This window comes from Heteronotia binoei, chromosome 13, assembly GCF_032191835.1.
Source record: "Heteronotia binoei isolate CCM8104 ecotype False Entrance Well chromosome 13, APGP_CSIRO_Hbin_v1, whole genome shotgun sequence".
Taxonomy (NCBI): domain Eukaryota; kingdom Metazoa; phylum Chordata; class Lepidosauria; order Squamata; family Gekkonidae; genus Heteronotia; species Heteronotia binoei.
In genome coordinates this window covers 15179066-15205693 of record NC_083235.1, presented here as the reverse complement: position 1 = coordinate 15205693, position 26628 = coordinate 15179066, and the positions used below count along the sequence as shown (strand labels likewise).

The 26628-nt window shown below is 45.6% G+C and overlaps 2 protein-coding genes across 2 annotated transcripts; both read right to left on the bottom strand.

Annotated features, from left to right (window-relative positions):
- Positions 1–1893: 1893 nt before the first annotated feature.
- LOC132581337 (lysozyme C-like) lies at positions 1894–6318 on the bottom strand. The gene is made up of 4 exons (XM_060252544.1): positions 6139–6318; positions 5139–5297; positions 4480–4558; positions 1894–2167 (listed from the first exon to the last, which is right to left on the bottom strand). Exons 1-4 carry the CDS (start codon positions 6284–6286, stop codon positions 2083–2085), a joined length of 471 nt encoding a protein of 156 aa, XP_060108527.1. The 5' UTR covers positions 6287–6318; the 3' UTR covers positions 1894–2082.
- An 8734-nt stretch (positions 6319–15052) lies between these two features.
- Positions 15053–22906, bottom strand: ABT1 (activator of basal transcription 1). Its single transcript, XM_060253408.1, has 4 exons — positions 22632–22906; positions 18931–19215; positions 17703–17878; positions 15053–16762 (listed from the first exon to the last, which is right to left on the bottom strand). The coding sequence occupies exons 2-4, from the start codon at positions 19145–19147 to the stop codon at positions 16424–16426; spliced, it is 732 nt and encodes a 243-aa protein (XP_060109391.1). The 5' UTR covers positions 19148–19215; positions 22632–22906; the 3' UTR covers positions 15053–16423.
- Positions 22907–26628: the final 3722 nt, after the last annotated feature.

Genomic DNA, 26628 nt, shown 5'->3' with positions numbered 1-26628 from the left:
AGAGGTGGTGCTTCAGAGTGAGGCTGCGCTGCTCTTTCATCCTCCCAGGTTCCAGGCGGGCGAAAGGGGCAGTGCAGCACCTCTGCCTAACTCTGCAGCCCATTTGCTAACAGGCCATGGACCGGTACCAGTCCGTGGCCCAGGGGTTCAGAACACCTGCCCTACAGGCAGGGCTGGCCCTAGAGCCTGCAATGCCCCAGGCAGCCTTGCCGTGCACTGCCCCTCCCACTCTCCCTACCGCCCCTTCACAGCCTTATCTATAGGGGAAGGAGGCAGGAGAAGCGGCGGCAAAGGGGAAGACTAGCGATTCAGGGAGGGAGGGGAAGGAGGCGGGTAAAAGTGGTGGCAAAGGGAAGACTAGCGATTCAGGGAGGGAGGGGAAGGAGGCGGGTAAAAGTGGTGGCAAAGGGAAGACTAGCAATTCAGGGAGGGAGGGGAAGGAGTTTTTAAAAACAAAAAGGTGGGGGTGCCTAATTTGGCGCCCCACTAGGGCCAGCGCCCTAGGCTAATGCCTAGTTTGCCTAGTGGAAGAGCCGGCCCTGCTACAGGATCACCATAAGTCAGCTGCAACTTGTCAACACTTTCCACTACCACCATTATTAGCAGAACCAGAATAAACAAGGGAAAACCCAAGATGTGCTTAAATCAGGTGTGCCAAACATGCAGTTTGGGGCCAAATCAGGCCCCTGGAGGGCTCTTATCAGGCCCCCAAGCAACTGGCTGTCATCTGCTTCCTTCTCCTTATATCTTGCTTCCTTCTTCATAACAGCTTGCTTTGCAAGGCTTGCTCAATTGCACAGAAGCTACAGAGCGAAACCTCTATTTTCTCCATTGGCTGAGGCTCCTCCCTTGGGGAAGAATAGCTTACTTTGCAAGGCTCTCTCAATCGCACAGCAGAGCTACTGAGCCAAGCCTCTCTTCCTTCCATTGATTGAGGCTCCTTTCCCACCCAGTACCTGGGAAAGGAGGGAAAGAGCCAGAGCTTCCTTTGCCCAGTTCTCTAGATCATATGGGAGAAATACAAAGAAAGCACCTTTAAGACCAATTAGTACTAATGTTGTAAGCATGTTTTAAGTTTTTAAAAATATATATATTTGTGTTTATCTGTTTTTTTCATAAAGTTTATATCTCTGCTACCTAATCTTAAATAGGTACACACATGGCCCAGCCTGACATGGCCCGGCCCAACAAGCTCTCTTTTATGTCAGATCTGGCCCTCATAACAAATGAGTTCGTCACCCCTGGCTTAAATTGCTGACTTGCAAGTCATGAATTCCAGCCTCTTAATGCAGAATTTTGAATTTTTTTAAATTTGATTTTTTGATACACAGCTTTTCTCTAATAACGGCATTAGGCTTCCCAACCCTCCCACCCTGGCGGGGGACCCCAGGATTTCCAGCCTCTTCCCCCGCTCCCCCAAAAAACGGAAGCGGGGGGAGGGGGGAAACGGTGCCAAGGAGCGCAGCGAGCCGCCCCATCTCGGAGCGGGCGACGCCGCTGCGCGGCTGCCGCCTCTTCTCGGCTTCATTTTAGCTGCTCCTCCGAGATGGGCTCAGCCTGAGCCCATCTCGGAGGAGCAGCTACGGTGAGCGGAGAAGAGGCGGCAGCAGCGCAGCGGCCGCCTGCTCTGAGATGGGGCGGTTCGCCACGCTCTTGGCGCCGTTTCCCCCCCCCCCCCCAGCTCCACTCCAGTGTCTCCTGGCTCCACCCCCAAAGTCCCCAGATATTTCTGAAATTGGACTTGGCAACCCTAAACGGCATTTAAACCCCCAAAACACACCAGTGCCAGTAACTAATTGCTTACAGTCATAATGCATTGACTTGTACCGTACAACCTTTCCTCACAGAAAGAAACCACAAAAAGAATCACTTCCCCCCAAAAAAGCAACGTTGTGGCTTCATATTTGCTTTATTAATCCCAAATATCTTACTGTAAAATCATTTTGGGGGGGGGGGGATTTACTCAAATCACGCTAATTCAGCATGTTTCCATTGGAGATGCAAGACGAATCACTGATCGATGACTGATCCAAACATTTTCCAATGCCATCTTCCCCAGTGTTGATCTTTGGCTTCAAACATTTACAAGACATTTCCAAGATCACTGTGCCAGCAGCCCTGGACATAGGGGTCGACATCTCCTTGACAATACTCGTTCCAAGCCACCCTGCCAACAAAAAAAAAAAGAAGGGGGAGGGGAGAGAAACAGGTTAAAATTTTCACACAATTTACATGAAATGTCACTCACCCTAGACCAGCAGTCACCAGTCGATGGGTTGCAACTGCCCTTGCAAACAAACATACACTAGAGAGCTATGGTGTAGTGGTTAACTGCACAGACTCTTATCTGGGAGAACCGGGTTTGATTCCCCACTCCTCCACTTGCAGCTGCTGGAATGGCCTTGGGTCAGCCATAGCTCTTGTAGGAGTTGTCCTTGAAAGGGCAGCTGCTGTGAGAGCCCTCTCAGCCCCACCCACCTCACAGGATGTCTGTTTTGGGGAAGGAAGGGAAAGGAGATTGTGAGCCACTCTGAGACTCTGGGATTCAGAGTGAAGGGTGGGGTATAAGTCCAATATCTTCTTCTTCTAGGGAAACGCACCTTTAAAAGTTTTCGTTCTCTCAGCACTGTGATGGAGGGAAAGGAACTTCCAGTTTCCCTCCAACCAAGCCTCGGATACAGCAGGAGCTCACAGGAACGCAGCTCCTGAACCTTCCTGAGGGTTTCCCCTCCTCCTCCCCACCTTGTCCATTGAGTAGTAGATGCAGCTGCATAACAATCCCTGGATGAGCTCCACCACCTATATTTCTACAAAGCAACCCCTGCTGCCAACACCACCCTCACCAGCAGAAAGAGAGGTGGGATCCCCATGCCCTAGAAAGATCCGCCCCCACCTCTCTTTCTGATGCCATTCCTAATGGTTGTTGTAAAGGCCTCACTGCTACTGTGCATGGGCATAGAGAGCAGAAGCATCACACCTCTTTGCATGCATTAGGGCTTCCAGGTCCCCCTAGCCTCAGCTGTGGGATGGGATGTGGGCTTGCCAGATGCAGGCTGGGAAACCCCTCAAAATTTGGGGATGGAGCCTGGGAAGAGCAGGCACCTTAGTAGGGTGCTGTGCCTTAGAGCCCACCCTAAGCATCCATTTTCTCCAAGGAAACTGATCTCTGTCATCTGGAGATCAGGTGGAATAGCAGAAGGCTGGCAACTCTACATACGGCTGTGATGACACATGACTGTCTGCCACATGATGGCCCTGAATGGGTCCCCACTCTGCTGCCTGAGAGGTTGATCCATTAATTCAAACTGGGGGCCAGCTCAGGAAAGCTTGAAGGCTATGGCACTCTCCTCTCTGGAGGAGGCCCAGGGCAAAGAGGACAGAGGTCCCAGTCCTGGATGTTCCAGTTTCTACCCTCCTGCTTCAAGAAGTCTCTATCCGATTCCAGAAATCCAATCTGCAACTGTGCTTTTTCAGGTAACACAGAACACTTTCTCAGGCTGGATGAGGGAGGGAGGGAGGAAGGAAGGAAGGAAGGAAGGGAGGAAGGGAGGAAGGGAGGAAGGAGATTTAGAGGGAGTGAAAGACACCAAATCTTCACTTGTTACAGCAGCGAGGGTGCAGAAGGCAAGCTTTTTGTGGACAAATGAGCATTTGGAGAGTAACTCTTTAAAAAAAGAACACAAACAAATCTACTCTGTTCTTTCACCTCTGTATTGTAACTCATGATTTTTTTTAGAGAAATAACCGTGGTTTGTTAATATTTGGGAAAGTATGTTACTGGAAAAGATCCTGATGCTGGGAAAGACAGAAGGCAAAAGAAGAAGGGGACAGCAAAAGAGGAGATGGCTGGACAGTATTACTGAGGTAACTATTTGAGCAGACTTCGGAGGATGGTGGAAGACAGGAGGGCCTGGCATGACTTGGTCCATGGGGTCGCAAAGAGTTGGACTTGACTGTGTGACTGAACAACAACAAATGTTACTCTTCTGTAATTTCTAACACTTCACTATCTGGTCGTTTGACAAGGGCAGTTGGACAGGGAGAGAGTAAGTCAGCAGACAATGCAAGTGACAGGGAAGCTTTCCAATCAACAGAGCTAACAAATTTCACCACTGAGAAGATTGCATAGATAGGATACTGTGCCCACTATTAAAGCTGATCACCACAGTGGATGGGGGAGGGTTTTCTAACCCTGTGCTAATAGAAAGCTCCTTCCTATGGGAGATGGCAGAACAGAATCAAGGGACCCCATTCCACCCCCCCAACCCATTCTTAGTGACAAAACAGGCCTTGGGTCAGTCATAGCTTTCGTAGGAGTTATCCTTGAAAGGGCAGCTGCTGTAAGAGCTCTCTCAGCCCCACCCACCTCACAGGGTGTCTGTTGTGGGGGGAGGAGGTAAAGAAGATTGTGAGCTGCTCTGAGACTCTGAAATTCAGAGTATAGGGTGGGATATAAATCCAATATCATCATCATCTTACCAGGGGGTCAGGCCTCTGGCTTCCAGGGCGATCAACTTGGCACAGCGGATATCATCTTCAATGTTGTCATCCAGAAGTTCTGGAGGAAGAAGGAAAGGATGTGAGAAAGAAATGCAGATGCTGCTTGGCCCCTCAACCTAGGATTGCCACCTGGAGATCTCCCACTACTACAATTGATCTCCAAACAACCAAGGTCAGATCCCCCAGAGAAAATGGCTACTTTAGCAGGTGGACTATGTGACAGTTTGCCCTTCTGGGGGTCCTTCCCCTTCTCAAACACCACCCTCACCAGGCCCCATCCCAAAAATCTCCTTATATACATGGATTCCCTAATTCCTCCATACTTCTTCCTCACGACAACCCTGTAAAGTAGCCCCAGAAGAAGGTGCCCCATAGGAAAGATGGCATTTTCAAAGGTGTCCAGTCCCCTTAGATGTGATGGTCAGAACTTCCTTTGGAGTTCAATGATGCTCGTCACACCCTTGCTCCTGGCCCCACCCCCAAAGTCCCCAGATATTTCTAGAATTGGATTCGGCAACCCTAAGAGGGGGACCAAAACGGAAGCTGAGGGGGAGGGGAATCTCTTATTCTTTGTTGACATTTGTATGTTTGGTGATTCCTGCTGACACCTACACACCTACAGTCTCTCACACACTTACTGCTGCAGGAGATTCGGCAGGCATTCTTGGTACCGGGAGTCCTGCCGTCATCACACCAATACTGGCTATTGATCTGGAAGATTCCGTAGTCGCGGCTGCTGCCGTTGTCATGCACAGCGTCAGTTCGGTATCCGCTCTCGTGTTGCGCCAGGCAGACCCCTGTGGAAAGAGATTGCAGGCAGGTTGTCAGGGGCAACCCCAAAACCCACAGGGGCAACATGAAGGAACCCCAAAGCAAGAACATGAGAGCGTATGAAGCTGCCTTATACTGAATCAGGCCCTTGGTCCATCGAGTCAGTATTATCTGCTCACACTAGCAGTGGCTCTCCAGGGTCTTAGGCTAGGGTTGCCAATCCCCAGGTGTGGGCAGGGGATCCCCGGTTTGGTGGCCCTCCTCCTGCTTCAGGATTATCAAAAAGCAGGGTGGGAGGAGAGAAACGTTGGCTGGACATTCCATTATTCCCTATGGAGACCAATTCCCACTAGTTATGATAGAGAATTGATCCGCGGTCGTCGGGGGTGGGGGGGGAGGCTGTTTTTGAGGTAGAGGCACCAAATCTTCAGCATAGCATCCAATGCCTCTCCTCCAAGTTTCAAAAAGATTGGACCAGGAGATTCAATTCTATGAGTCCCCAAAGAAGGTGCCCCTATCCTTCACTATTTCCGATATGAGGGAAGGAATTTCAAAGGTATTCGGTCCCTTTAAACGTGAGGGCCAGAACTCGGTTTGGAGTTCAGTCATGCTTGTCACACCCTTGCTCCTGCCTCCATCCCCAAAGTCCCCAGATATTTCTTGAATTGGACTTGGCAGCCCTATCTTAGGCAGAGGTCTTCCACGTCACTGCCTGCCTGGTCCTTTTAGCTAGAGATTCTGGGGATTGAACCTGGGACCTTCTGCATGCTAAACAGATGCTCTACCACAGATCTACAGCCCCACGGAATGGCCACCCAAAGGACAGAGCTGATCTTGGAGTAGCAAAGCCGGGGGGAGTCTACTCACAGTCAGCCACTTTGCGGCCTACGAACCCCTCAAAGCCATGCTGCCGCAGGTCCCTCGCCAGCTCACACCTCTCAAATACTTTGCTCTCAGCCCTCGGCAGTGCCAGCGCTGTGAAGAGGACGAGCCCCAGAAACAGAAGGGTCTTCATCTTGGCAGAACTCAGTCAATGCGTGAGGCTCTCACTCACCTTCTGCTTTTATGTTGGCTCTTGAGGAGCTACCTCATGAGGGCGGCAACTGCTCATGACATCCCATGTGGAGTTTTTGCACAATTCTTTCTCACTTCTGCCTGGGCCCATTGCCAAGCATGTGCTTTTTTGCCTTGGCTGCCCTTGCGAAAATCCCCAGGGGCCTTCCGAATGCAGCTCATGAGATGAACATTTTCCAAATTGCGCCATACAGACAGCGAGGGATTCTCTCCTTGCATCAATAACATGAAGGGCCACCCTTTCTCAGTATGTCAGTCACCATTCCATGCCAATTTGTGTCCTTGTAAACCGGAATTGGGTTCTAATTAGTTAGAAAAGCTCAATACATTGTACTAGGGTTGCCAAGTCCAATTCAAGAAATATCTGGGGACTTTGGGGGTGGAGCCAGGAGACTTTGGGGGTGGAGCCAGGATCAAGGCTGTGACAAGCATAATTGAACTCCAAAGGGAGTTCTAGTCATCACATTTAAAGGGACCGCACACCTTTTTAAATGCCTTCCTTCCATTGGAAATAATGAAGGATAGGGGCACCTTAATGAAATAATGAAGGATAGGGGCAACCCCCTGGTTGTCAGACATTGTAACTTGCTTTACTAGTATCTGCATTAGTTGTATTAATTGAAACCCTTCTTGACCTGACTAACGCCATATTGGATGCTTTTACTAACCAGAAGAGCAAGATCTGCATTTCAAACGGGAGGAGGCAAGAGAGGAATTTCTCACTTGGCATGCAAAGACGCCCTGAGCCTTTGAAGGTGACATGCCTCAAGGCAACCAGGAGGGTTCTTTCCTTGGGAAAGGAGATAAGCGGGTATGGGAACAGACAACTGTCTCTCAGGGTGTGAGAATGATTTTATTGTTTCTCTTTCATGTATCATACAAAAGACCAAGGGTAACCTTGGAATGTATCAAACTCAATCTGCTTCTACCCAGACCACTAGCTGTCAAATAAATGAATTCGTTTTGCAACAAAATATGATTCGTTTTCATTTGAAGTTCCAAAGTCTGACACTGGTCCAATCTTTTTGAAATTTGGGGGGTATTTTGGGGAGAGGCACTGGATGCTATACTGAAAATTTGGTGTCTCTACCTCAAAAAACAGCCTCCCCTCCAAGCCCCAGATACCCATGGATCAATTCTCCATTATACCCTCCATTATATAGGTCTCCATAGGGAATAATGGAGTGCCCAGCAGACATTTCCCCCCCCCCCTGCTTTCTGATGACCCTGAAGCGGGGGGAGGGCCTTCAAACTAGGGAATCCCCTGCCCACCCCCCTGGGGATTGGCAAACCTACATTGTACATTTGGGCACTGGGGTATCAAAGGTTCTAATACTGGAAAGTAGGGTTGGCAGCCTCCAGGTGACACCAGTAGATCTCACAGTATTTGAAAAGCCCATTCTATATGTTTTTTCAAAGAGCGGTTTTGTTGCACACACCATCTGTGCCAAAAGTTGAGTCCTTCCAGCCCAATTTAAGAGACTCAACAACCAGAGTTCCAAGTGAGTTGATCCAGAGATTCCTTTATTACCACCGGTGGCAGGAGGGAAAAGCCATACTCTTTCTGTACCACCATCCTTCCTGCATTTTTCCTCCAACCCATCTTTATAAAACATAGCATATTTATACAACTTCTGAGAACAAAGCAGGTCTCGTTGATTGGTTACAAATCCTCGCTTTTAGCCTTTTGTGGTCTCTCATTGACTTAAAGAAACCCGTCTCTGCCAGGGTGAGGCAATTCCTTGGAGATTTCTTTGTTCTCTACTCACAATCTCTTGTCTTCCTGGCATATAGCATCTGGACGGAACTCTGTGGTTAGGTGTTCCTCTAAGAATGTACAGATGGCCAAGATTGTTGTGCAAGTTCTTTGTTTTAGATTTTTGGCTTGGTCCCAGAAAATGTGCCAATAAGTAAAATCTCTGCTGCGTGGGCTTGATGGCTTTCAGGCTAGGGGGTCTTTCCTGAGGTAAGAACATAAGAGAAGCCATGTTGGATCAGGCCAATGGCCCATCCAGTCCAACACTCTGTATCACACAGTGGCAAAAATATATATATGCGTATATACACACACACACACACACACACACTGTGTCTAATAGCCACTGATGGACTTCTGCTCCATATTTTTATCCAATCCCCTCTTGAAGCTGGCTATGCTTATAGCTGCCACCACCTCCTGTGGCAGTGAATTCCACATGTTAATCACCCTTTGGGTGAAGAAGGACTTCCTTTTATCCGTTTTAACCTGACTGCTCAGCAATTTCATCGAATGCCCACGAGTTCTTGTATTGTGAGAAAGGGAGAAAAGGACTTCTTTCTCTACTTTCTCCATCCCATGCATAATCTTGTAAACCTCTATCATCATGTCACCCTGCAGTCGACATTTCTCCAAGCTAAAGAGACCCAAGCGTTTTAACCTTTCTTCATAGGGAAAGTGTTCAAAACCTTTAATCATTCTAGTTGCCCTTTTCTGCACTTTTTCCAATGCTATAATATCCTTTTTGAGGCGCGGTGACCAGAATTGCACACAGTACTCCAAATGGTAGGGAGAAGCTATCCTTATCAAAGGACATTTACAGAAAATGCTCTGATAACATTTTCTTGCTAGAGAAACCTACTTTGTGATATACAATGACTTCTTTCTTTGAACTCAAAAGGCTTCATGCTAAGACCTCTATGGGCCTGTGTTCCATTAGAGAAGTGCATATTCAGGAAGTTTCATGACTATAGCTAGTGCAAATATGTTCTGTGATTCAGATTAGTGCAAATCTATCTGGCACTCGGTGCATGTTCTGTGCATGTTCTAGTGTAAATCTGGATCTGAAAGTAGTCCTGTAAGTCCTTTCCTTGCAATCCAACAAAACCAAACAGTCTACTTCATAAGCACAGTTTTTGGAGAATAATGATGACATTCCCGCCCACTCTAGGATTGCTTCCCAAATCCCCCCACTATTGTCCCAACTCCACCTGGCAACCCAATTTGGAGGGTGGGCTCTATTGCATTATATCCTGTTAAGGTCTGAGGGCTGCCAGCTTAGGGTTGCCAATCCCCAGGTGGGGGCAGGGGATTCCCCCCATTTTGGAGGCCCTCCCCCTGCTTCAGGGTCATCAGAAAGCAGGGGGGGAATGTCTGCTGGGCTCTCATTATTCCCTATGGAGACTGATTCCCATAGGGAATAATGGAGAATTGATCCACTGGTATCTGGGGCTCTGTGTGGCTGTTTTTTGAGGTAGAGGCACCACATTTGCAGCATAGCATCCAATGCCTCTCCTCAAAAGACCCTCCAAGTTTCAAAGGGATTGAACTAAGGGGTCCAATTCTATGAGCCCCCCCCCCAAAAAAAGATGCCTCTAGCCTTCATTATTTCCAATGGAGGGGAGGCTTTTAAAAGGTGTGCGGTCCCTTTAAATGTGATGGCCAGAACTGAAGTTCAATTATGCTTGTCACAACCTTTCTCCTGGCTCCACCCCCTTGTCTCCTGTCTCCACCCCTAAAGTCCCCACATATTTCTTGAATTGGATTTGGCAGCCCTACGCCAGCTACAGGCTCAGAAATACCTGGAGATTTTGGGAGTGGAGCCCAGGGAGAGGAGGATCCTCAGGGCCATACAGTCCATCTTCCAAAGCAGCCATTTTCTCCAAGTGAACTGATTTCTGATAATCCCAGATCTCCAGCCACCACCTAGAGGCTGCAATACAAAGAGATCCATGCAACAAGGCTGAATCCAAAATAGGTGAATGAATTAACGAACACCAATCCAAATTCATACATTTCAGGAATGATTTTTTTCCCATCGGTATTCCATCAGGTAAGTATTAAAGTTCTATTTTATATGTCCATCCTTCAAATACAGTCCACAAAAGGCAAATTCAACAGTCTCTTAATGTGCAATAATCACCTCTCCACTGACAAGTAAAAAAATAAATAAATTCTTGTGCCAGTCTTGATAGTTTAATAAAGTGCTTGTATAAATCCTATTTGTAGTTCCATTAATTTCAAATATTCATATAGGCAAGGCTTTTTTCGTAGAAAAAGCCCAGCATGAACTCATGTGCATATTAGGCCACACCCCCTGATGTCACCTTTGTTTCACCCCCTGATGTCACCCAGCAGGAATTTATTTGCCTGACACAAGCCAGCCGGAACTGCGTTCCTGTGCATTCCTGCTTTAAAAAAGAAAAAAAAGCCTTGCGTTTAGGCATAAAGAGTGTTCCATTCAGCACCAGGCCTTGAATTCAGCAGGAGCTCACAGGAACACAGCTCCTGAACCTTTCTGACCCACCCTCCCTCCTCCCCACCTCGCCCATTGAATAGTAGGTGCAGCTGCATAACAATCCCTGGATGAGCTCCACCACCTATTTTTCTACAAGGTGACCCCTGTTCAGTACCGCTGGATTTTTAAAAGAAAAAGTTTTTAAGAATCAGGAAGTGATGTGAAAGACTTCTGCTAGAGACCTTGGAGAGCAGCTGCCATTCTGAGTAGACCAGCGTTCCCCATATGGCACCCATCAGTACTTCCCTTGCAGTCCACTGGGCTTCTGAAAGAGTTTTTACATTTTTATGAAAGATGCTCCAAAATGTAATTTTTATAGAGCTTTGATCTAGTTTTACTGCATTTTATTGTATGCTGTTTTTAGTGTTTGTAACAGTCAAGTGCCCTATGCAATAAAACTGAACTGAACTTCATGTGTATCTGCACATCTGGAATTGCAAGCATGCCCCTGGGTTCTTGACCACGACCCTTAAAACAGCACATCTTCCCCAAACCAGTTTGAGAAACTTGGAAGGAAAAATCCGTTTAGAGCCATTCATTTTCTTTAAGATGGTGATCCTAACTCAGGCTAGTTTCAGGACTACAAAGTTAGAGGAATACAGTGTTAAGTAACCGATGATTAATGATTTATTGTGGTTGGATTTAGGACACATTTCAGCCTGGGAATTTTTTAGGAAGTGAGTGAAAAACTGCTGCTTTATCCAACCCAACGTTCTGCTTTTCTCAGAAGACATCAGACCTCCCTATCTTTGTCTCCCTCCAAAGAAATCTACTAAATCTGATGAGACAGTTCCATTACCACCATAAAAATTTAATTTCCTTGTGGGTACTATTCAGCCATCCTACAATATTATGACACAAACATACAGTAAGTCACAGAAGTGAGTCCACCCCCTCACATTTTGTAAGTACTTAAGTATATCTTTTCATGTGACAACACTGAAGAAATGACACTTGGCTACAATGTAAAGGAGTGAGTCTACAGCTTGCATAACAGTGTAAATGTGCTGTCCCCTCAAAATTACGCAACACACAGCCATTAATGTCTAAACTGCTGGCAACAAAAGTGAGTACACCCCTAAGTGATAATGTCCAAATGGGGCCCAAGCAGCCGTTTTCCCTCCCTGGTGTCATGTGACTTGTTAGTGGTACAAGGTATTCAGGTGTGAAGGGGGAGCAGGTTATCGCTCACTCCCTCATACTGATCACTGGAAGTTCCACATGGCGGCTCATGGTAATGAACTCTCTGAGGATCTGAAAAAACGAATTGTTGCTCTACATAAAGATGGCCTAGGCTGTAAGAAGATTGCCAAGACCCTGAAACTGAGCTGCAGCACGGTGGCCAAGACCATACAGTGGTTTAACAGGACAGGTTCCACTCAGAACAGGCCTTGCCACGGTCGACCAAAGAAGTTGAGTGCCCGTGCTCAGCGTCATATCCAGAGGTTGGCTTTGGGAAATAGATGTATGAGTGCTGCCAGCACTGCTACAGAGGTTGAAGGGGTGGGGGGGTCAGCCTGTCAGTGCTCAGACCATACACCGCACGCTGCATCAAATTGGTCTGCAGGGCTGTTGTCCCAGAAGGAAGCCTCTTCTAAAGATGATGCACAAGAAAGCCCGCAAATGGTTTGCTGCAGACAAGCAGACTAAAGACATGGATTTCTGCAACCATGTCCTGTGGTCCAATGAGACCAAGATAAACTTATTTAGTTCAGATGGTGTCAAGAGTGTGTGGCGGCAACCAGGTGAGGAGTACAAAGACCAGTGTGTCTTGCCTACAGTCAAGCATGGTGGTGGGAATGTCATGGTCTGGGGCTGCATGAGTGCTGCCAGCACTGGGGAGCTACAGTTCATTGAGGGAACCATGAATGCCAACATGTGCTGTGACATACTGAAGCAGAACACGATCCCCTCCCTTCGGAGACTGGGCCGCAGGGCAGTATTCCAACATGATAACGACCCCAAACACACCTCCAAAATGACCACTGCCTTGCTAAAGAAGCTGAGGGTAAAGGTGATAGACTGGCCAAGCATGTCTCCAGGCCTAAACCCTTTTGAGCATCTGTGGGGCATCCTGAAACGGAAGGTGGAGGTGCGCAAGGTCTCTAACATCCACCAGCTGTGTGACGACTTCATGGAGGAGTGGAAGAGGACTCCAATGGCAACCTGTGAAGCTCTGGTGAACTCTACAACCAAGAGGGTTAAGGCAGTGCTGGAAAATAATGGTGGCCGCACAAAATATTGACACTTTGGGCCCCATTTGGACATTATCACTTAGGGGTGTACTCACTTTTGTTTCCAGCAGTTTAGACATTAATGGCTGTGTGTTGCGTAATTTTGAGGGGACAGCACATTTACACTGTTATGCAAGCTGTAGACTCACTCCTTTACATTGTAGCCAAGTGTCATTTCTTCAGTGTTCACATGAAAAGATATACTTAAATATTTACAAAATGCGAGGGGGTGGACTCACTTCTGTGACGTACTGTAGGTCCCCTTCTGCTGTATCTACACAGCAAGCTTTTAGCTTCAGGTTTGCATGATCCTTTCCTTTCAGGCAAGGTAAGAGCATGTTGGTTCAACAACTGGAGATCATATTGAAATAGCAATTGACTCAGGCAGGCATGTTGTTTTGCGGCAGAACAGCAAAATTCAACTCCTGTAGCACCGGGCCTTGAATTCAGGAGCTCACAGCACAGCTCCTGAACCTTTCTGAGGGTTCCCTCTCATCCTCCCCACCTACCTACCTCGTCCACTGAACAGTAGGTGCAGCTACATAACAATCCCTGGATGAGGAGAGCGGGCAGCCAGCCAGCCAGCCACCAGGGGCTTTGCCAAACTCCCAACAGCCCTCATTAACCTCTGGAGACGCCCGTGCCACCCTTTCTCCACTTCTTACGTGATTTTGGGCAGCAAGTGGCTTGCTGGTCTTTGGCTGGGGGTGGTGGCTAAGGAGAGCCCCAGGTGAGCGAGGCCTGCTTGGGCTGGCTGGATCTCTAACCAGCCCAAGCAAGCCTCACTCGTCTGGGGCTCCCCTTTCTTGCATTGGGTTGCTTTTTGCTGGGGGGGGGGGCAAATTATGCTAATGAGCTCCACCACATATTTTTCTACAAAATAACCCCGGTGTAGCAGCTTAGAAACCAAAAAGAGCTTCAGGGTATAGGCTTTTGAGAATCAAAGATCCCTTCATCAGGGACGGAAGAATCTTTCTTACCACAATTGTTTGTCCAGTTGGGGAAGGACTTGGTTATAACATTTCTTCAAAGAGCTTCCTTGATTCCTCAGGTTTCCTCTCCCTTTTGGAAACCAGTTTATTTCTATGAACTGAGGTGTCTAAAGCCAGTCCTCTTCACAACAGACCAAGGTGCTCCTCAGAGCTAAGCCCCCTGTGTAACTGGGCAGGAATTATTCTTTTTCTCCTCAGGAGATATAACTCTTTTCTTCTGACCTGAAATGGAACTTCCACACACTATCCAATCACCCTTGCCAAATCTCAGTCCCAGTTCAGGTATCCGTGTAACGCTTGGACAAGGGGTGGCCAAACTGTGGCTCGGGAGCCACGTGACTTTTTCACACATATTGTGTGGCTCTCAAAGCCCCCACTGCCTTATCGGCCAGCTTGGAGAAGACATTTCTCTCTTTAAACCACTCCTCCAAGTCAAGCCAGATGGTGGCTTGAAGAAAGCATTGTAAGTTAAAGCGGCTTTCTTTCCACCTCTCTCACCATTTGCCTTCCTTCCTGTCTTGTGGCTCTCAAACATCTGACATTTATTCTATGCAGCTCTTACGTTATGCAAGTTTGGCCACCCCTGGCTTAGACTCTAAAGCTGCAGTCACACATACTAAATAACGCACTTTCCAACTGGATTCTGCCAGTTCATCCAGTTGGAAACTGCATTATTTAGTTTAGTGTTTGTGATCACAGCCTAAGTTCTTCTGAATTCCTTCTAAGAAACAATAGGAAACAGTTAAGGCAGTTAAGGTTTCCCTTCACTCCAAGGGTGAACCTGTCTGACTTTGTCAGACTCGCTGACTCTGTCAGAAGCCGACTGACTGGCTGACTTCAGAATGACTTCAGACTGATTGACTTCAGAATGACTCCAGAGTGACCCTGCCTTCAGCACTCAGACCATCTCCGCAGTAATGAAATTCCCCGCATTGACATATTAAAAACTGCATATTATGTGAATTTTCCACAGTAGATGTTTCCTCACCAGGGGAAAACCCAAAGTTTTCTCCTTACTCTGCATTTTTTTGGAATTTTAATAACTAGGGATTCCCTAGTCAAGCCATGGATGCTTAGTGGATGTCATTGGGCCAGTCACACATGTGCAGCCTAACCTACCTCACAGGGTTGTTGTGAAGATAAAATGGAGAAGAGAATGTTGTAAGTTGTTTTGGATCCCCACTGGGTAGAAATGAATTAAATAAAATCCTTTAATAAAATTCTTTATTAGTATTATCTACCAACATTCAATCGATATCTGGTCCCCAAGAAAAATGCTGAACATTAAAGATAATTGCCAGTGCACCACATACCACCAATGCTATAAGTGATTTTTATTAATAGCCTTGTGCTCTTAATTAACAAGATTTGGACATTTTAAGATGTTAAGCAAGCCCAAATGCAACAATTTTAGGAAAGGTATCTTTTCAATCCAGGAAAACTTAGTCCAGCCAGTATTTGAAATATCAGCCAAAAACTATTTTCTTAAAAGTTATACTTTACCCTCAAAAGAATTTAGGATTCTTACTTGACACTTCTCACTTTGAATCAGTGCTGCAAGTGAAAAATACTTTGATATTCCACAAACTATACAAAGTTCTGGAAATGAGAGCTAGGCCTGTTCCTCTAAATTGCCACACTTTTGAAAGAGGAGAAAAGTTTACATGTAATGTCGGCAACTGCATTCTAGAGAACGTCACCTCGTCTTCCCCCACATGGTCAGCACCAACCCCAGTGACCATGGGAAGAAGTGAAAAAGTTACACTCCTCCCAGATCCCCAGTGGGGAAAGATTCTATGCTGGCCCCACAGAATCAGACAGCTTCCTGAAGAGGGATTCTGCACACCAGGACCACTCACCCCCAAGTAAGTTTCATATCCTCAGCATGTCTGTAAAATATGACAACATAAGCAGTTTATTTTTTATTTTTTGTTTGCTCTGACAGTGTCCCACATCAGTTCGGCATATAAGAGAAAGAACTGCCAACAGTTAGACCAACATCATTGGTCTTGACTTTTAAAGTCCTATATGGCCAAGGACCTGCCTATCTATGGGACCGCCTTTCTCCATATGTTCCCCAGAGAGCACTGAGTTTGGGAACTCAAAAACTGCTGTCCATCCCCGAACCAAGGGAGGCCAGACTAGGCTCTACCCGGGCCAGGGCCTTCTCAGTGGCAGCACCAATGCTGTGGAATGCTCTCCCGGAAGCCGTAAGAGCCCTGCTGGATCTCTCCCAATTCTGCAGGGCTTGTAAAACCGAACGTTTCCGACAGGCCTAAAAGTGGGAGAAAGCTGCCACTTCTGTGCTGCTGAGCAACACCACCAGAAGGGCCACCAACAGATAATCTGATCGGCCTATGTTCAAGATTTTGTATAGCACCAAATACCTAGTTTTTAAATTGTTAATTGTTCACGTTTTGCCGTTTTAAATCTGTAACTGAAATTGTTGGTTTTACTATGACTGTTAGCCGCCCTGAGTCCACTTCTGGAGTGGGCGGGATATAAATCTAAGGTAAATAAAAATTAAAAAATAAATAAATAAACCATGGTCAAGTCCTGTACTCTTCAGGCCTAGCAACTACTGCTGAGTGTTGAAGATCTTTGCTAGCAGAGAGCGGTTTGACTGGGATTTCTCCTGGATCTCCGCAGCCTTGGCCAGCTGCTTTCGGAGACGCTTGTTCCCCTTGCTGGTCTGGATTTCCTCCTCGGTGCGACGCTGTACGAAGCCCCAGCTCTTGTCCTCCTGCTCTCCCCGACTGTCCTTCTTGGAAAAGCGTTTGCTCTTCTCCACGTTCTGCAGGTAGAAATTAGTCTCACGCTTGGCCTGTGAGACCTCAGCGCGCATGCGTTGTTGCTGCACTTGGCGCTCATACGCCAGCCGCTCGCTCAGGTGAGTCCACTTGAAGCGGTGCAGATACTGGGGACCAAAAGGCAAGGGGATGCGTTAATGCTTCAGGCAGACAAAAGTATACCACTCCTCGTTTCCCCTTTTCCTGAACCTTAGGAACAGATCTTTAGAAGATCCAGCCATCATATAATTTAGGAATGGCCAACTTCCATGTGTTCTGGGACCTTGCTATTCTCCAGGCATGAGCCCATGGACCATCAGAGTTTGGCACTCTCAAAATCAGGCAGGCTGTATCTTAACAAAACCACCTGAAAACGTCTCCGTGCGACATGGAAAATAAATTATACGACTTCTTCAACTTATCCAAAGTTTACTAATAATAATAATAGTGACTTCCAGTGATTAAAAAAACCCCAATATTATACAACACAAAATCCCTCCAGAACAAACAGCACATGCTGTTCTGCTACACAACGAGAACAAAAGGTTTTGTTCTACTACATAATGAGACTATTACAAACATAAAAAGGCATCACTTACCTACCGAATAAATAACGAAGACAACGGTCCCAGGAGGAAGAGTCTTTGGACTCGAAACAATATCAGACCGGTTTTGTATATTGTCAGACTTATATTACAGCTCATCATATTCTTCAGGAGATTGTTCCACAGTACAGTAGGATTGGCATGTGCTGTTTGTTCCAGAAGGATTTTGTGTTGCATAATATTGTTTGTTTATCATTGGAAGTAGCTATGATTATTATTAGTAAACACTGGATAAGTTGAAGAAGTTGTATAATTTATTTTCATGTTGCACGGACAGGTTTTCAGGTGGTTTTGCTGGCAATGAAACCTTTGTGGTCCCGGTTTGGATGCCGTGTCATCTTTGGAGGCTGTCTCTTAAAGCTGGCATTACCTAGCAATAAAGTCTTCACAAGCCTAGAGAGTGCATGATAAATCACTGATTGGAGTCAGAGTAAGAAAACCTTATTTACCGCAACACACCCACCTTCATATTCCACAGGTCATGATGGAACCGGCTCCTCTTGCGGACACCCATTGGCGTGTTGTGCAAACTGGCAGCTACCAGCTTCGCCACACGCTTGTCCCGGAATTCCACCCAGCCTTCTGTGAAGTTCTTGGCATTGGTTCCAGCTTTCTTCTTTTTCTTCCGTATAAATCGCTCTGAAGAACACAGAAAGAGACCAATGAACAGCACAGAATCTCGGCAACTAGAAGAGGGCTAAAGCAGAGCTTTGCTGTGATCTGGGCTGCTGTGCAAGCTGCTCATTTCAAGAAAAGGATACATTACGCTAGCAACTGGATGCAAGGACTTAAAGAACCAAAAAAAGGATTGCCCACAAGCTTACAATAAAACACTATATCAATAGACAGAGTGTCAGGGAAGGCTATAGATGGCTATAAAAGAGGATTAGAAGAAGAAGACTGCAGATTTATACCCTGCCCTTCTCTCTGAATCAGTCTCAGAGCAGTTTACAACCTCCTTTAAAGCTACCCTTTCAAGGACAGCTCTGCAAGAGCTATGACTGACTCAAGGCCATTCCAGCAGCTGCAAGTGGAGGAGTGGGGAATCAAACCCTCACAAGTCATTATGGAAATTTTGTATATTACGGGAGTAAGGATTCCACTATCCCCTAAAATTTGTCTCCTAAACATTTGGGATGATTTTAGACTCTCTGAATTAAAGAAGTTGATTTCTTTGCTGCTCAACGCGGCTAAGTATATCACATTACACTGGAGACAGAGGTCAGCTTCTTCATTGGTGGCTTGGTTAAGCAAACGCTGGGAGTATTTTGTTTTGGACAAAATTACACATAATTTAGAAGGGAGGCATACTCCACATCGAAGGTCAACTATTTTAGCAAAGTGACCCCTTTTCTGGATTACTTCTTGTGGGAATTTTGGTTCAACTGCACATAATATACTGGTCTGGCATTAATTTGTTTTTAATTTGATTTTGCACTGCTTGTGCTTGTGGTTCATTTGGATGTTAATTGGTGGCTAGCTGACTTTGTTGGATCATAATTTTGATTATTATTTTCACTGTGATTCTGATTGTTAATCTGTTTATTGAAATAAACTTGCTTATATATATTTTTAAAAGAATCAAACCCAGTTCTCCCAGATAAGAGTCCACGCACTTAACCACTACACCAAACTGGCTCTCTCAACTTCCAAACTCACCAAACTTCCTCTCTTAAGGAACACATACCCACCTTCAGGCTGCAGGAAAATACGTCCCACCTCGCCGTAGCCACTAAGGAGGTTGCGGACATGCCGGGGCCTGAAGCGGGGAGGGATGTGACCAAGGTAGATTATGCCAGGCACAACCTTCTTGGCAACATCTTGGGTAGAAAGGTCCAACTCTGCATCGCCTTCTTCTTCCTTGATCTCCACCCTTTCTCCTTCATTACTGTCCGTTACTTCACACATCGTGGTCAGCTGCTGCTTCTCTTCACCCTTGTCTTCCGAAGTGTTGGTCTTATCATTAATGCTGTGTGCTGTACAGGGGGGAAAGCACAAGGAAAGGACATGTTCAGGTACTTGAAGGGCTGCCATATAGAGGATGGTGTGGAATTGTTTTCTGTGGTCCCAGAAGGTAGGACCAGAACCAATGGGTTGAAATGAAATCAAAAGTGTTTCCAGCTCAACATTAGGAAGAACTTCCTGACCGTTAGAGTGGTTCCTCAGTGGAACAGGCTTCCTCAGGAGGTGGTGGGCTCTCCTTCCTTGGAGGTTTTTGAACAGAGGCTAGATGGCCATCTGACAGCAATGAGGATCCTGTGAATTTAGGGGAAGGTGTTTGTGATTTACCTGCATTGTGCAGGGGGTTGGAGTAGATGACTCTGGAGGTCCCTTCCAACTCTATGATTTTATGATTCTATGTGGTGGATAGCTTAAACACTGTCTTTTCAGTTTGGGAAAAAGCTCTTTACAGTATAAATCGAGATGGCTGGCCGTGTTAGTCTGTCTGCAGCAGCAGAAAAGAGCAAGAGCCCAGTAGTACCTGGAAGACTAACAACATTGGAGGCAGGGGAGGAGCTTGCATGAGTCACCGCTCTGAAGAAGTGAGCAGTGACTCACAAAACATCGTATCCTGCCACAAATTTTGCTAGTCTTTAGGAGCGCTCCTGGACTCTTGCTCATTTCTATTGGTACAGTTTAAACAGAACCTTTTTTTGTATAAAAAGCCCAGCAGGAACTTATTTGCATATTAGGCCACACCTCTGACATGACCATTGTTTTGAACAGGGCCTTTTTGGTAGGAAACCCCCCCAGCAGGAATTCATTTGCATATTAGGCCACACCCCCTGACACCAAGCCACCCAGAACTGCATTCCTGCTTTAAACAAGTCCTGAGTTTAGAGATTCTCTCTCTGTGAGACAGTTGTGGAGAGGAAAAAACCCTCCTCAGGTTGCAAAAGACAAGGCCTTCCTTGACACCCATTGCCTACACACTGTATATTATACGCAATCGATCATGGGCCATAGGTGCCACAAATAGGGGGAGTTTGTGACACACCATAAGCCTTAATATACTTTTCTGTGTATTCTTCTAGCGCCACACTGCCACTTACAGTCTCTGGCTCAGCAGATAAGACACAACATTGCCCTCAAGTAACACCTTAAACTACCAACAGGTTTTTTCTTAAATCATAATATACCCACTTTAAACTTCATTATAGGATCACTGCCAGAAGAAAGAAGATCCCGCCTATACTGAGGTTGAACAGCACCTAAAATGTATTCTAAATTGTTATTTTTATCGTTTTAAATTGTAATTGTGCATGTTTTTTAATTGACTGTCAGCCGCCCTGAGTACACCTGTGAAGAGGGAGGGATATGAGATTAAAGTAATAAATAAATTCATGTAAGAACATAAGAACATAAGAGAAGCCATGTTAGATCAGGCCAATGGCCCATCCAGTCTAACACTCTGTGTCACACAGTGGCAAAAATTTTATAGATAGATAGATAGATAGATAGATAGATAGATAGATAGATAGATAGATAGATAGATAGATAGATAGATAGATAGACAGACAGACAGACAGACAGACAGACAAACAGACAGAGACACACACACATACACACACTGTGGCTAATAGCCACTGATGGACCTCTGCTCCATGTATCAATGTCTCCTTAAACAAAGTAAATTTCTGCAGAAAAGCAAGATATAAATCTCTGCATTTGTGGGTGTAGGAAGAAGGGCTGAGGAACCCACCCATTTAACCTCTCCTACCTGCACCAACACCTCACATTCTTGAACTTCATTTCTGGCATGCTGGCTGCTGCCCACCTGTCAGGTCAAAGCTGTTATCCCCAGGGTTGTCAACTCCAGATTGGAAAATTCATGGAAATTTGGGGGCAGGGACCCTAGCCAGGTATAACCCTAGCCACTCTCCAAAGCAGCCAAGGAAACTGGTCTCTGTAATCTGGAAATCAGCTATAATTACAGAAAATCTCAAGGCCCCACCTTGAGCTTAGCAACTCTTATTTAATTCTCTCTCACACTGACCCTCAACATTAATCTACTGTCATAATAGATTCAAGTGGGTAACCATGGTGGTCTGAAGCAACAGAATAAAGTTTGAGTCCCATGGCAGCTTTAAGCTTGCTTTGCAGGAAGGAAGGGGCGTAAGTTGAATAAATCAATAAGACCATCGAAGTTTAATTCTGCTAGATCCAGGTAGGTAGCTGTGTTGGTCTGAAGCAGGGGTGGCCAAACTTGCTTAAACTAAGAGCCACATAGAATAAACATGAGATGTTTGAGAGCCACAAGACATGAACATCAGATGTGTGAGAGCCACAGGACAGGAAGGAAGGAAAATAGATGGGAGGAAATAAAAAGAAAGCAACTTTAAATGTATTCTCCAAGCTGCCAGTTGGCTTGGCTTCGAGAATGATTTAAAGAGAGAAATACCTTCTCCAAGTTGGCTAATGGGGCAGTGGGGGCTTTGAGAGCCACACAATATGTGTGAAGGCCACATGTGGCTCCTGAGCCACAGTTTAGTTACCACTGGTTTAAAGCAATAGAATTAAGTTTGAGTCCAGTGGTACCTTGAAGACCAACCAAGTTTTATTTAAGGTAAGAGCTTTCGTGTGTAAGCACACTTCTTCGGTTTAATTCTGGGCATAACATTTGTGTACATGCCTCTGAAGAAGTGTGCATGCACACGAAAGCTCTTACCTTAAATAAAACTTTGTTGGTCTTCAAGGTGCCACTGGACTCAAACTTTGATTTAAACTTTGCCAGACTTTTGCCTGCCAGCAGACTCTATCTTTGTTCTATATTGCTCGCTGTTATTGTTCCTCTTCCCCCGATATTTGTGAACTTCTTCCACAGCTCATCCCTTCCTTCCAAGCCTTGAACCCAACTAGGGCTGCCAAGTCTAACTGAAGAAATATCTGAGGACTCTGAGGGTGGAGCCAGGAGCAAGGTTTGACAAGTATAATTGAACTCCAAAGGGAGTTCTGGCCATGTCAATTAAAGGGACCACACACCTTTTAAATTCCTTCCCTCCTTTTGAGGCTCATAGAACTGGACCCCTTGGTCCAATCTTTTGAAACTTGGAGGGTGTTTTGAGGAGAGGCAGCAGATGCTATGCTGAAACTTTGGTGCCTCTATCTCAATAAACAGCCCCCCCTAGAGCCCCATATACCCGCGGATCAATTCTCCATTATACCCTATGGGAATTGGTCTCCATAGGGAATAATGAACTCCCAACAGACACTTTCCCCCCACCGCCCACGCTTTCTGATGACCCTGAAGGGGGGGAGGGCCTTCAAACCAGGGGATCCCCTGCCCCCACCTGGGGATTGGCAACCTTAAAACCAACCATTACCCCTCTCCCCGTCAATATCCCACACTCTCCGAGCTCTTCATCCTCCCCCTTCCCCAGGCTTCACGTACTGGAAACGGCTCCTTTCCTTCCTCCCTTCTGCTGTCGCCCTTTGAGAATCCCCTTCCCCAGAAACTCTCAACTCTCCACGCTTCCTCCGACAGCTTCTGCCCCAACAGGAAGGGAGAGCATACAAAAAGGAAAGGCTAGAGCGGCAACTTCCGGTGACACGACATAGGGTTAGGAACCCTAGAGTAAGCCTTTAGCGGCCACACCCCCTCTCGTTGCGGCTTTCTGGTTGAAAGCTCGCTCATGGTTTGCATTGCGGGTTAGAGGGAAAGGGGGCAGTTGCGTTGTAGTCCGGAAGAGCTTTGTGGCCACAGAAAGAGCCGTTGCTTTGCCACCGTGCAGGGGCGTGGCTTAGGCGAGGCGCTATTAGGGGTGGGCGGGGTTGGTAGGGCGCCGGCTGTCCAGGTGTGAAGGCAGAGCCTGCCTCGCTGCCCCGCCCATGTATTCTCACGTGATGCGGCCTTCTGAGGAGAGAGAAAAGGCGGGGAAAATGCACCTGTCTTGTTTCATACGAGGAAGCTCAACCATTTCGGGGCAATTTCACACACACTAAATGATGCTGTTTCAATCCACTTCAGCTACTGTTTGTAAGTGGATTTTGCCATTTCACACTCTAAAATCCAGTTGAAAAGTGGATCGAAAGCGCCTTATTTAGTGTGTGTGAAAGTGCCACTAATCTGTACACTTCGCTGGTGTTATTTGGTATTTAGGAAAGTATCCAGGAAAGGGACAAATGCACTGCCTAACTAAGGGGTCCCCAGCCTGGTGACCATGGGTCAGTGTTCCCTCTAAGCTAGTGTGAGCTAGCTCACGTTTTTTTTGCCTCTGACTCACACATTTTTGCCTTAGCTCAGGAAGGATGGCCCCAGAGCACACTAATTTATGCAGCTCACAACTTGAATGCCAGTGGCTCCTGAAGCAAACAAAACCAAAGAGGAAGCCGTGCACGGAAACCAGAATACAAAGCACAAAGCTCATGGCTCTGACAAACTGCAACATTTATAGAAAAGATACACACAGTGGAAAGTCAAACACACTTAACTTGCAACGCAGTTGCAATTCATGAACAAAACTGAACCAATGAAAACTGACTGGAGAAAATATACAGCGCTATTTCACACAGGCTGCGTCCTTATGGTTAGTTCTTAAAAAGCCCAAGCTCCAATTCCTCTAGCAGCCGTGTGGATCAAACTTCTTGGACTGCAAGTCCTAGCGAATTATGGCATGTCCCAAAATGTAGAAATGAGAAGCACAACGATGGACTGGTAACGAAACCGTTTCCCAGATGACTGCTTCGTCAGGCACTAATCCGTCAGGGAGGGACCCTCATTCATAACAATCACAGTTGCTTATAGAGTCACAAAATGCTGGCGCCATTAATTGTTCATGAATTGCAACTGCGTTGCAAATTAAGTGCATTTTACTTTCTCTTGTGTGTATCTTTTCTATAAATTTTGCAGTTTGTCAGAGCCGTGAGCTTTGGGCTTTGTATTCTAGTAGCTCCTGAAGCAGAATTTTCGCTCAAGACTCCACAGCTTAGAGGGAGCATTGCCAGTGACTCCTGATCCAGGTCCAGAAGATAGCCAAAAACCTCCAGGATGCCTGGCCAAACTGGCCTGGAGAAAATTTGCTTCTTGACCCCAAAGTGGCAATCAGCATTTCCTTGGGCATGTATGAAAGGGCCATGAGAACTAAGCAACATGTATCCCAGGGTTAGCCAGCATTGCGGAGATCACCCCTCCTTTAAAAACAACAACACCTGTATCTACAGAAATTCACTATCCTACACAATTCCATAATATCTCTTATTTCAGAAAGCTGCACCTGCCATCCCACTATTTTATAGCCACTTAAGAAAAACTTGCTCTAAATGGCAAAGGAACATTTCAGAATTTGTGTGGGCTGCGAAGAAACCAAGGATCAAAATGAAAATTTTGATAGATGCAAAAGAGAGAGGTGGATTTCAACTACCGAATTTAAAATTATATCAGGAAGCAGTTTGTTTAGTGTGGATAAAAAGAATGGATAATGCTGTTAAACAAAAAACTCTTAGTGCTGGAAGGTCACGGAAATAAATTTGGCTGGCATGCGTATTTGTATTATGGAAAAAAGAAGATGGATGGTTTTTTCTCTCACCGTTACATAAGAAATAATTTGCTAAATACATGGATGAAATATAGGAAATATAGAGATGAGAGAAGACCATTATGGATAGTGCCAGCTGAAGTAATAAAAATAACGGCTGAGATAGGTGAAGAAAAGTGGTTGTCATATAATCAATTATTAAAAATACAAAGTGGCAAAATAGAATTGAAAACTGCTGAAGAGTTGAATAATAAATATGATTGGTTTCAAATGCAACAAATAAAGAGCTTGGTAGATAATGATATCAAAACTGAAGGAATAAGAAAAGAACAAACAGAAATGGAAAAAGTTCTGCTTGGAGATAATGAAAAATTAATTTCAAAAATATATAAATTACTTTTAAAATGGTCTACGGAGGATGAAGTAGTGAAATCCCAAATGATTAAATGGGCAATTAATGTAAATAAAGAAATACAGATGGAAACTTGGAAATACTTGTGGAAGAATTCTATGAAGCTTTCGACGTGTCATAGTATTAAAGAGAACTGTTTTAAAATGATGTATAGATGGTATATGACTCCTAAAAAATTGGTAAAGATGAACAATAAGATGCCAGACATGTTGGAAATGTAAAATACATTAAGGTTCTTTCTACCATATGTGGTGGACTTGTGAAAGAGCAAAAAAGTATTGGCAGATGATTCAGCAAGAAATTTCTAAGATCTTGGGATATGAATTCAAGAAAGTTGCAGAGACTTTTCTGTTGGGATTACAAATGGAAAAAATTCCAAAAGAAAATAGAACTGTAATTTGGTACTTGCTTTCAGCTGCTAGGACATTATATGCGCAGTTGTGGAAGCAAGAAAAAAATGCCAGAGAAATGGGATTGGATTATAAAAGTTATGACATGGAGTGAAATGGACAAATTAACAAGAATATTAAGAGACTATGATTTAGAAGTTTTTAAGATGGAGTGGAAAAAGTTTAGAAGATATGTAGAAAAAGAGTGGAAAATAAAAGGACATTGGACAATTTTTGATAATGATCAAGTTTTTAAAAATATATATATATAATTTTTTGTTTTAATAGTTAAGGGTACCTTTAAATATTTGCATTTTAAGTAAATAACACCGGCGGGGGTCAAGTAATGGGGGGAGGGGTAGAAGAAGAAGAAGATATTGGATTTCTATCCCGCCCTCCACTCCGAAGAGTCTCAGAGCGGCTCACAATCTCCTTTACCTTCCTCCCCCACAACAGACACCCTGTGAGGTGGGTGGGGCTGGAGAGGGCTCTCACAGCAGCTGCCCTTTCAAGGACAACCTCTGCCAGAGCTATGGCTGACCCAAGGCCATGCTAGCAGGTGCAAGTGGAGGAGTGGGGAATCAAACCCGGTTCTCCCAGATAAGAGTCCACACACTTAACCACTACACCAAACTGGCTCTCCATGGGTAGAAAGTAATATATGGGGTAGATAAAAGAAGTTTTTAAGGATGTAAGAAATAGATTTATTACCATATGTTACCAATAAAATTGTTTTAAGTAAAGAAAACCTTTCTCCAATGTCCTTGGAGTGAGCAACTCAGCATGCCTGGACATTGGGAGGTGCAACATCACTCTAGGGCTGTATAGGTGTCATCGCCTTGAATTAGATGCCTCTCTTCAATTAGTCTTGCCCTGGGAGCTGCCCTCTGTCCTCTCCCTCTCTGCACATGGCATTCCATGCAGACATACATCCAGGGCTTTTTTTGAGCAGGAACACACAGGAACACAGTTCCAGCTAGCTTAGTGTCAGGGGTGTGGTCTAATATGCAAATGAGGTCTTGGTGGGCTTTTCCTACAAAAAGCCCTATGTGAAACAGTGGTGATGTCAGGGTGTGTGGCCTAATATGCAAATGAACTCCTGCTGGGCTTTTT